At 38.6% G+C, this 12346-nt stretch overlaps 1 protein-coding gene across 1 annotated transcript in view; it reads right to left on the minus strand.

Moving 5' to 3' along the window:
* LOC139733506 (asparagine synthetase domain-containing protein 1-like) overlaps positions 1-12346 on the minus strand; it is a 64930-nt gene that overhangs the window by 48886 nt on the left and 3698 nt on the right. The window contains exon 4 of the mRNA XM_071644317.1: positions 10304-10444. Coding sequence (XP_071500418.1) covers positions 10304-10444 — 141 coding nt within the window. The remainder of the gene's footprint in view (positions 1-10303; positions 10445-12346) is intronic.

Genomic DNA, 12346 nt, shown 5'->3' on the forward strand with positions numbered 1-12346 from the left:
ATACGGCATCAGGGTCGAATTCACGATCCTTTTTGCGCTTGAAGTATTTCTACCTCAAATATCAGCGGGATTGTGACGATTTCATGAACTTTACTTCGGATCACTGTTCGGATGTAATCTGTTGTGATGAACACACCAGAATGGTTGACAATGCGCCCTTTATTTTGCACCTCTTGTTCTCCTCATACTTCAACGGGATTGTGATGATTTCATGAATCATTTCGGCTGTAATTTTTATAATGCACGCGCCAAAAGAGGTTTAAAATGTGTCTTATTTTTCTCCCAAAAATCTCTTGTGCATTCGGTATGCGTTTTTGAAAGATACACAGCATGCAGGGCCAAATTCACGATCCTTTTTGCGCCTATTGTTTCCTCAAATTTCAACGGGATTGTATGCCATGATTTCATGGATTATTATTCGGCTATAATCTTAATGATTCACGTGCCAAGAGGGGTTGAAAATGTGTTCTTTATTTTTCCCCGATAAAATCTTCGAATTTCGTAAATGCGTTCTTGAAAGATCATAACACGGCCGAATTCATGATCCTGTTTGCGCCTATCAATTTAATATCAGCGGGATTGTGACGATTTCATGAATTCCTACGGCTGTAATCTTTTACTTTGCACACACCAAAAGGGGTTGAAAATGTGTCCTTTTATACTTTTTACCGATAATCTCTCCCACATTTCGTAAATGCGCGTCCTCTCGGATTAGAAGGTATATTCACGGCCGAATTTATGATTCGTGTTGCGCCTATATTGTTTACTCAAACTTTAATGGCATCGCGGTAATTTTATGAATTATTTCGGCTCTAATCTTTTGTGATGCACACACCAGAAGGGTTGAAAATACATTCTTTATTTTTCTCCCGAAAATCTCTTCGAAATTATTCATGCGTTTTTTGAAAGACAGTATTCAGGGCCGAATTCGATATCCTTCTTGCGCCTATCGTTTCCTCAAATTTCAACGGGATTGCCATGATTTGATATTCGGCTGTAATCTTTATGATGCACCACCAGAAGGGGTTGAAAATGTGTCTTTTATTTTTCCCCCAATAATCTCTTCGCACTATTTGAATATCACATTTTTTTTTGCGCCTATTTCTATACCTCAGATATCAGCAGGATTGCGATGATTTCGTGAATTCTTTCGGCTGTAATCTGTTGTGATGCACGCACAAGAAGGATTGAAAGTAGTTTTTTTTTCCCGATAATTTCTTCGCATTTGTGCATGCGTTTTTGATAACCAACGTGGCATGCAGGACCGAATTCAAGATCCTTTTCGCGCCTAATGTTTCCGCAAATTTCAACGGGACTGCGATTATTTTATGATATTTTTTTTTTTTCTCGTCACATTTTGTGCATGCGTTCTTGAAAGGTACACAACAGGACAAATTTCGTTATCCTTTTTGTGCCTATCTTCATTATGATACCATTCTGAAGGAATGAAATGAAAACAAACGCAATCAGATCTTACACTGCTGTAATTTTTTCAATTTTTCTAAAAATCTGCACAAATAAACTCGTTCTAACATGTCATCTGCCACGCTGCAGCAAAGCCGGGATCGGATCATGGGATAAAAAAAAGGCATGAGTGAAATGACCACAGAAATGCGTGCGCCTCTACGAATACATACTCCTTGTCTGATGGCATGACCGCCGATCGCAAGCAAACGAACGATGTAAACGCGTTGGGGAATACCGGCATGCATTTCAGCAGTATTGTACATACACGTATGTATAAGGCTTAAAAGGGTATTGATCAAGCAAGACAACATTAAAAAAAAAGCCATGGGGAGCAATGGAATACAATCCCAATGACCATGTGGATGGATCTGAAAGGGTTAATTTCTAGTTTTTCATTAACCAATCCATTATGCCTTTAAGATGAAAGCCAGTCTAAAATTTTATCAATTTCACGACAATGATTTTAAAAAAATCCAGCAGAACAGTGCAAAAACTAGAAATGTCGCTACAGCGACAGGTTATACCCCCGCCAAACAACATTTCATAAGCTTTGGTCAAAACAACATTTCATAAGCTTTGGTCAAAAAACTGAGGAAGTAGTTAAATCCACAAGATCTTTCCTTGATCTTCTGCCATTAATATGCCGTTACCATGGCAACGTACTTTTGGGTACTGTCGAAAAATGCGTCTTGCACATCTACAACCAAAGGCACACATCTCTACCAAGTTTCATGGAAATTGGGCAAAAACTGAGGAAGTAGTTTGCAACACAAAATTTTCCATCATTTTGGCTCATAATATGTGAGCTGTTACCATGGCAACATACTTTTTGTCACTGTCAAGAAATGTGTCATACTGACCTATATCCTAAGACAAACATTCAATATGAATTCCATGAGAATTGGAAGAACACTGATGAAGCAGTTTTGCCATGAAGCATTTTGCCCTATATTTTACCAATAACATGCCGTTACCATGGCAACACACTTTTTGCCACTGCGGAAATATGTGTCTTGCACATTAACATATTCAGATGAACATCTGTACCTAATTTCATAAAAATTGATCAAAAACTGTGGGAGGAGTTCGCGACGCAAGATTTGTACCCATTTTTGCCCATAATATGCCGTTACCATGGCAACGTACTTTTGGGTACTGTCAAAAAATACGTCTTGCACATCTACAACCCAAGGCACACATCTGTGCCAAGTTTTATGGGAATCGGTTGAAAACTGAGGAAGTAGTTCGCGACGCAAGATTTGCAACGGACCGACCGCCCGACCGCCCGACCGCCCGACCGCCCGACCGCCCAACCGACCGCCCGACCGACCGCCCGACCGACCGTCCGCTGATTCCTATATACCCCCTTCAAACTTCGTTTGGCGGGGGTATAATGATAAAATCGGATAAAAAATAAGGAAGTTATGACATTTGAAATTTTAAAAATTTTCAGAAGACACTTCTTGTCCCATTGCTATGAATGAATGAATGAATGAAAATGAATGAATACTCAAGAGTCAATTTTATTGATCTGTATGTCACAGTACATAGAAATTTAGCTTCCAATTCTTCCAACTTGTTACACACAATAATTATGAAACACACACGCACGCGGACACACACACACACATACACACAATCAAACAGAAAGTGACAAGCCTGACAGAAAAAGAAAGACAGGAAGGATCTCCTCTCACACGATAGTAAGTCTTTGGAAAAAAAAAAGGTCTCTCAAAAGATAATCAAACAATTCTCACCTATTGGAAATAAACAAAACATGTAACAGAAGTGTATTCAATTCAAATCACAGTAGAAAATAAACATGAAGCAAAAATGAATATGAGTCCCCAAGAAGCAGAGCTTGTGAGTGGAGCCCATTGTGAATGTACAACATTAAAACTATAATGTACAGTGTGAAAGGAAACTTGATCTATAGATGAGACATCTGGGGCATTGCCTCTGCAGACTGGGAAAAAAAATAAAAAAAAACAAACAAAAAACATACCCTCTATCATGAAAATGACCTGTTATTTTCTTAATCCTTCACATCTCCAGATGTTCATTATGTGTGCACTTCCTTTATTGCAAATAAATAATGAACCACACATTCGAAATGTGCTTTAAAAACGAATAAATAAGTGCCGGTAGGCCCGATAGTAAATCATCGCCCAGCATGCATTCTATTTGTTACGTCTCATGAATATTCATTTCAGTTCTCAGCGAGCCGTCCGTTTTTTTTTCCACACGCATACATTGCGTATTACAGTATGTGCTACGTTTTATCCATATTAGCGCATGCGCTGTGTAAGTCGTACTACAATACGAAATGCGGTAGGACTATAAAAACCTCGAATAAACTCTTTCACAGGGCTCTCAAAACAGATCATATTGTAAATCGACTTCGCCTGCCATGATTGTAAGTATCTTATCTAAGAGTAAGGCTACTAATTTCAGTATAAAACCCTCTATTTTGGTCTCTGGTCACGTAAATGCTTAGCCATATCAGGTGCCTGCGTGACAGGTATAGGTTTGCTATGCGACCCCTTTACAGTACGTATTTGTCCGTATGGGGTCGCTGCTGGGGTAACTATGTCACATGCACCAAACCAAAATCCATTTGCTATCTTCTTCAATTTGATTTTTCAATTTCATTATCCATTTCTCACAACTTAACAACAATAGTTAGGTACAACAATAGTTAGGCCTAATCCCATTACTTTCCTTTTACAACACTAGTACTATAGTCAAACGCAAAACTTGCAACACAGGAACAGGTTGACCAGGGAGGTGGCTTCCCACCTCCATGGGTTGACCATGAGTAACAAGCTATTAGTGGTTAAGAAGTTGCTACCTGGGGGTGTTTCATAAAGCTGTTCTTAAAGTTACGAACAACTCAAGAATGACTGGTGATCAGTTCTGATGAGCTATAGACTATTATACTTATCAGAATTTCAATAGTTCAGCACACGAATTGATCACCAGTCGTTCTTAAGTCATTCGTAACTCTATCGTTGAAGAACAGCTTTATGAAACACCCCCCTGTAAGCTTTTGAAAGGGGCTGGCTACAGTATTGCTGCATTGTACATTTGGTTAATTGTATTGCAATTTCCAGCAAACTGCAATTTACTACAGGTGTGGAATATGATATTCACTGACTGTAGCTGAGAAGAGAAATCAGCAGCAATATTAAAGATGACAAGGCTATCAATCAAGTGCTTTGGCTCAGGAGTAAAGGGACATTCACATCTTTCACAAAGTGACCTGTATATATTTTTATTGGACATTAATAGGATATGAATTAGTCACAATTACCAATATCAGGCATAAAAGCACATGCCTGCTTCCAAAATCTTTCTTCCAAATGAGCCAACATCAATACATTAAGATCCCTCCAGGATTTCACCACGAAAGTGAAAACTTGTACCTCAAAACAAACCAATTCAAGTCTTCCCAGGTACTAGATGCCTTTCTTTCACATTTATCAGTCCCTCATCAAACAAAACGTACTTTCTGATGTTTACCTGGTACTGTATTCTCTCTATTCTGCATGTTTACGTCTTCTACAATGACTTCTATTTTCTCTCTATGTACTTCCTCTTTACTTGGCACAGCAGGAAATTCTATTTTCGAGAGATTCCCTCTCTTTCCATCTTCCTTTTTTTTCTGAGTGTCCTTCAAATATTTCAAAGAACTGGTCCAAAATTAGGTCAACATTGCCATGAATGACAAGATATTTGGAAGGCTCCCCAAGCAGATGTTCTACATTTGACTGCAAAACAAAACTCCTGCGCACGGTTGGAGGAGGAATGTGCATCTTGAAAACAGGGCAGAAAGAGAGATTTTAAAAAACAGTAAGACACACACAACCAGTTTCATTTCATTGTGTATTTAGATATTACGCACATTTCCATCATATAGCATTCCTATGACAACTCTTAAAGAACAAGTTCACCTTCATATACATGTCAATTGAGAGAATGCAGCTGCAATATTAGTAGGACACATCATTGAAAGTTTGAGGAAAATCAAACAATCTGTTCAAAAGTTATGAATCTTTGAAGTTTCATTGCCGCCATCGCTGGATGAGAAGACTACTACAGCTTGTGATGTCAAATAATAATGATATAGAGAAAATATAAAGAAAATTCAACATATTTTCACTTTTTTCGCATAATAAAGGAACACCTCTTTCACAAGGCAAGGGGAATAATATCATCCTTGACATATGTCAGTGACAAGTCGAGAGTTGTGTGAATCGTTCTACGCATGTGACATTACACACTGTAGTAGTCTTCTCTTACTTTAAGAATCCATAACTTTTGAACAGATTCTCTGATTTTCCCCCAGCTTTCATTGATGTGTTCTACTAATATTGCTGCATTCACTCAATCCACATGTATATGAAGGTGCACTTGTCCTTTAACGTCAGTCCATGCTCTGAGGCTATTCCTGTCAATTAGAATGGACATTATTTTGAGCAAAAGCCCTATATTTTAGGCAGGCAAACATTCACTCATTGCACTTGCTGACAGTGAGTTCATTAGTTTCTCCAGGAAAATGAGCATGAGGGTTTGCAGCATCATGCATGCAAATTGAAGTACTGAAATATATTTTTTTGGATTTCATAATGTATTCAAATGATATGCATGCTTTGTTCACAAAAGATTGCAGAACAGCCACAAAGCTTGCCAGAAGTTTGCCCTCTCTAGCAACATCTAATGAATGCTAATACTGAATTCCAGTTATAGAAACTTGATTGGATGAAGCAGGTGAATAAAATGGTTCGTTTCAAGGTTGTACAAAAAAAAATAACCATGAATTTTAAAACAATTACAGAAATGGTCTATTGAATGCTCAGCACTAGATCATAATTTTTAACACCCATGTCTCTTTCTGGGTGTATTTTTGTTAAAGGCACAATTTACCATTTGCAGATGAAACAAAAACCCAGCATTAGAGCTTCAAAATAGTTCTAAAATGTGAGTTAGGGATAGAAACAACCAATGTAAAAATTTGAACCAGTATAATCAATGTTATACAAAACGTGAACAATAGTTATAATAAATGTTTCCAGACTAAACCGTCTACAGTTATGGTTTAATGGGAAAAATAGTGATATCTCCTTATATTCTTAATAGTCTCTATTGCAAAAATTTCATATATGGTAAGATGTTTCGTGATACAACTGACCTACACATATGCATCAAAAGCAATATCTTGAACACTTTTTTAATCATTGCTCCCAAAGGTAAAAAGGGCCTTCAATATCTGTGGAATTTTTAAAAAGCTGCAGAATTTGTGCACTATCATTCTGAAATCTTGAAACAGAAGAGTGACAGTGCCTTTAAAGCTGTCTTTACCCAAGGAGAGTCCATGTCATGCCAGCCAGGTTTCAACTCCACAGGCTTCTAATTACACCACAAGTTTCTAACCGCATGCCAATGACACCTGCATGATGTACAATTACAGCATCCACTAAAAGGCCACCACACAAAGTGCAGCTTTCTTATTTGATGGCTATATTTCTCTTTTTATCCCCCTCTCCCTCTCTCTCTCTCTCTCTCTCTCTCTCTCTCTTTCCTTTCTTTCCTTTTTTTTTTTTTGGGGGGGGGGGGGGGGGGGGGGGTGTAAAGTTTCAGCAGTCAAAGGCAGTTGAAGTGAGGTAATGCTTCTCAAAGTTAACCCCTTGACGACGAGTCCTGAGTATACTCGGGCAGGTGCTGTGGGAAATGCGTGTTGTAGCAAAATCAGTCCGTCCTCAACGGGTTAAGATGAAACTCTCTGGATACTACAGACATGATGAAGCACTTTCTGTGCTATCTTACAAGGTGTAGATATAATCTGCCTTTAATAGATGGTAAAGACATGTTTGAGAATTACCCATAGATGTTACAGCTGAAGTTAGATATAAAAATTACCTCTAAACAGTAATGACATGTGGCACAAAGTTTTATGCTAAATTCCAAAATTCAGATTAATCAGCCTTAGATAGAAAAGATATGAGAATTACAAATAGATTTTACATCATATGTTTCTAAAGATATAATCATTTCAAGAAAGGAAGGACGTGTTGCACAATCTTTTCTGCGAAATTTCACAGTGCAGACAAACATATCGGTATCTGGGTGGTGTGGAAAAAAAATGTTACAGAACTACAACAAATCATGAAATACAGTAACACAAACCTTGCTATTCAAAGTACCGAGTATCAATCCTACACATAGAACATAGGCCTAAAATTATACTCACTGGGTATACATGTTTGTCACACAATAACTACATTGTACAACATGATGTGTTACTACTCATCAGAAAACAGTGGATGACATCTATTATGTCCAAGTATTTAGTAACAAATCATAAGCATCACTTGTGATTGTTTTTAGTTTTAACAGACACAAGGAAAATCCTTAAAACTTTGATTTTTATGTAACTGCTACACTAGAGGCAGTCTGATCTTCTTTTTAACATGACAGGTATGTACTATACATCGTTATGTAATCCATGCAAACAATCTTTTGTTTCCTTTCTCCTGTAGGTCTTCCCCACCCCTATCTCCTGCTCCCTCACTCTATTTTCATATCTACCCATCGATCTATCTACTTATCCAACCAATCTACCGCTTGTATCATTTGTTGGCATATCTCTGGATCTTTCAATGAATGTAGGCATGTATATACATATGTACGTATGTGTGTAATGTATGTATGCATGTATGTATGTATAGTATCCTGCTGCATGTATAGTATAAGCATGCTGTGTATACATGCATGTATGTACACATTGTATACAGTATGTTATAGGTAGGCCCCTATAATATGCACACAGAATAGAACATATACAATGTACAATTGTATGTACAATTGTATGTATGCACACATCTGTCCATTTACCCATCTATCAATCAAAGTATCCATCAAAATGTCATTAACAAGCTTCCTGTTCACTCCACTTCCCTCCTCCTATGCCTCTTCTTCTTTTTTATATGGACAGCAAAAGAAATAATTGATTGCTCTTTAAAATGTTTATGAGAGGTGAAATTCTTGAAGTGTCAGTGGCTGGTAAGGGAGGAAGCTGGCGATTCCTTTGTATGGCCTGCCACACCAATGCCTGGCAGTCAGTCATCACCCCATGGCATTTTAACTTGGCATCTCGATATGTAGTACCTGACATTTTCCTCTCATAGAATAACTTGGAGTTCTATGGGTATTGCTCAGGTAAAGAAACACTGAAGAGCGGCGATTACCATGGTACATCGATTGTACTAGTGACTTAAAAATGTATGCCCCCCCCCCACACACACACACATAAAAACACTTTTTTTTTCTTTTTTCTTTCTCTCCTTTTATCATTGTGCACAGGGTCATCCAACTACACTTTACTCAAAGAATAATGTCAAATCATTCAAGATATTTGCAGCATGTGGGTGTGCACAGAAATTGAACAAAGGAAGACAAGAAAAACACTTTTCAGAGTGTGTCAGTGCTATGGCACACTGTACAATGAACTCTGTCGGAGGATGTCCATTGTACTGTTTTCTTGGATTATGCATGGAGCTATGATAGTGTGAAGTAATGTATACACTTTTAATCCATCCTTCCACTGGAGGAAACACAAGAACTAAGTGACCTTCACCTATGATGTCATGCCGGTATTGATGAGAAACGTGTCTCTATGGAGAACTGACATTTACATGCATTGTGAGACAAATGAATACGTACATGTACACTACCGGTACTCATGTGATTGGACATGTGACTTCTTGTGTTATTTTTGCAAGCTCTATACAATGACAAAACTGATATATCCCTTTGTACATAGATAGTGTTGCACATAAGAGACTCTTTGAAAGATATGCACTGTAATAAAAGAACCAATCAATAATATTTCTATCATTATTACATCTGACATTTGAATTGTCACATTAAACATTCTTACTTGTATCTGCCTATGGAATGAATATTGGCAAAACACTAGGTAATGTAGTAAGTAAGCTTTCTTCATTCCAACTCTGTTCTGCTAGAGGCTGTAAGATATTCAGTTCCTGTGCTCGCCTAATTTTCTATACATTTCATCTTGAAGCCGTTGACACAGAGACCAAAGAATAAAGCATCCTATTTCCACAGGTCGTTGGTGGAGTGGCGTCATAAAGATTGTGTTCCTACCACTTTAGGCCCTACACGATATTCTCTAGTCCTTTCTAGGAAATACTAAATTGGTTCAAAAATATCGTTTTAATAGTGCAGGTGACACTCCAGATTAACTCACAAATACATTTCATTCATTTGTTCATTCATTCATTCATTCATTCATTCATTCATTAACATGAAATGCATTGATTCATCCATCAGTCCGTCTATCCATTTATTCATCCTGTCATCATTCAATCAGCTTTTGTTCAGCAATTCACCTTTCCTTCCACGTTCCCATTTCTCTTATTCAACAAGACACAAAACCTAGCAACACATCTGACTTACAACTACAATTCCAGACAAAATACATACAGACACATGCACCAAGCTTGTCTCTCACTTGATCAGTTTTCTCCTGTCACATTACAAGGTTGGGGGAGGGGAAATCTCACCCAATTCTGATTTGCAGGCACATTACAACTCAAGATTGAGGAGGCCTACTTGCTCAATGCAAGAAGGCAGTAAATATTCTCCACAGATCTACACCCCTTCATCTCTCTCCATAACTCCCTCCTACCCCCCCCCCCCCCCCCTCTATCCACCCCAATCTCCCCCCCCCCCCACTTCCCCCAAACCATCTTCACACCACTCTCTCATCCCACTTCATTCAGTCTGGCCATCAGGGCAAAGCACAACAACATACCTGGGGGACGCTCGGCCTGGTCTTGCGGGCAACGGATGAAAGAGATACGCTGGTGACCCAGTTACCAGTCTGGGTCAGCTGTAAGAGGAGGCTGCGTCTCCCGAAGAAATCCCGTCCAAACCACAACCTCGAAGTCGACTCCTGATGTTGTTGTTGTTGTTTTGTTGTTGTTTTTATTTTTTTCAATGTAATAATGTGGATGGATTTTGTTGTTGTTGTTGGGGAAGGGAGGTAGATGAACACGGGTTAACTGTTAAGACATTCACATACATACTTGAAGATGAAGGCAGTCCCCAAATTTTGACAATGATCTCACGGGTGGGGTAACACACAAAACGCTATGAACGCAGAGTTCTGCAACCGTTTAATTTCAAAGCTGTGGTTAGATGAAGAGCAGGCCAAAAATTATATGTGCATCACGATAGACCAAGTAAAATTTCTGTTAATTCTATGTGGTATATAAATCAGATATAGACTGCTTTCGTTTTGGGCATTGTTGATTATAAAATGGGTTCAAGAATGTAGCCAACTGGAAGCGCTGAAATGAGTCACGTGTGCCTGTATTAATTTCTCACTATTACATGCACGGCCTAACATCACAATGTTTACACTAGCAGTGCGCACTCAATCAGTTGTTACAAGTGCGTCGCGCGCTACTATACGCGCTGTCAATCCTGTAAACAACTTCTAGTTCGGGCTGCCGGCCCGCCTTTCTTGTGTGCATAACATGTGTGGCGTACGTATACTCTTATACGTACAGTATGTGCGGGATTTCCGAGGGCGACGTGCGTAAATGTTTGGGACGAACATCTTCGGACATCTTGACTCTTTGACTGGTATTGACCCACAAAGGTACGTGAAAAATGCAGTTAGTTTTCAACCCATTTTATAAAACAAATGATGCACGGGATTATTTCGTGGCGTTAGTGGAGATGCAGCTCACTCTCAAGTATTTACAATGTAGTGCAACTTGCACTCGGCTTCGCCTCGTGCATGTTTCACAATTGTAAATACCCTCGAGCGCTACATCTCCACTAACGCACTCTATCCTGTGCATCATTTGTATATTATCGTCCCTCTGGATGTCAATTTGAGATCCTAAGGGTGGGATGATAATATCAATAATGCCCCGAAAAGCAGCATATATGTGTATACCGATACTAATAACTCATCTCTTTGATAAAAATTAACAAACATGGTTTACCGTGTTTTGTGAAGAATGCATGACCACATCTCATGTAGGCAATAGGTACAATGTGAAAGACACTGTCTGGGGACTCAGTTTTCAATAACTGACAAACTTAAATTGACTGAGCTGTATGATCAGTGGTGGATCCAGAGGAGGGCGAACCGGGCATGTGCTTCCTCTTTATTTTTGGTTACAACAAAAGAAATAAAAAGAAAAAAATGGGGGATGCCTTTGCCTCCCTTTAATTTTGCAAAGGGGCCTCCCCTTTATGGAATTCCTGGATCCGCCCCTCATGGTGATGTTTAATTGGGTGACAATACATTCTAGTATAATATAAAGTTTTAAGAGTCATGTTGTCACTCACTATCAAGAGATTTAGGAATGCACATCACCATCACAATTATAAATCATTTCAGCGACTAATTAATTCTAAAAACCATTCTCCATGGGAAAAATAAATACTTGCATATCGTAACATCCGGTCACACACATGTTCTGATGTTTATCAAGCATATGTTCTCAACCTTTGATTCTTCATAGCATCATACTGATAGTATGAGAAGATCTGAGCTTATGGAGAGCCCTGTGGGGGGGGGGGGGGGCAATTTCTTTTCTTTTCTTTTCTACAAGGGCTGCGATACAGTACCTAAATGATAGTGCATTGGTAGGCTGGCTCAAAATGATTGTGTTTCTTGACAGGAATGAACTTGAATTGACTTTGATACTAAAAGTAGCAGCATCTATACAGACTTTAATAACAATGGTAAAATCCTGAACAATGTCAAAACATTTGCTTTGCAAAATACATAGTGATGTTAACATCACAGACAGAATGTAGTATACTTCGAAAGCTA

The sequence above is a fragment of the Diadema antillarum genome, unplaced genomic scaffold (assembly GCF_040938485.1).
Source record: "Diadema antillarum isolate AM-2024a unplaced genomic scaffold, OU_Dant_1.0 seq00000481_RagTag, whole genome shotgun sequence".
Lineage (NCBI taxonomy): Eukaryota > Metazoa > Echinodermata > Echinoidea > Diadematoida > Diadematidae > Diadema > Diadema antillarum.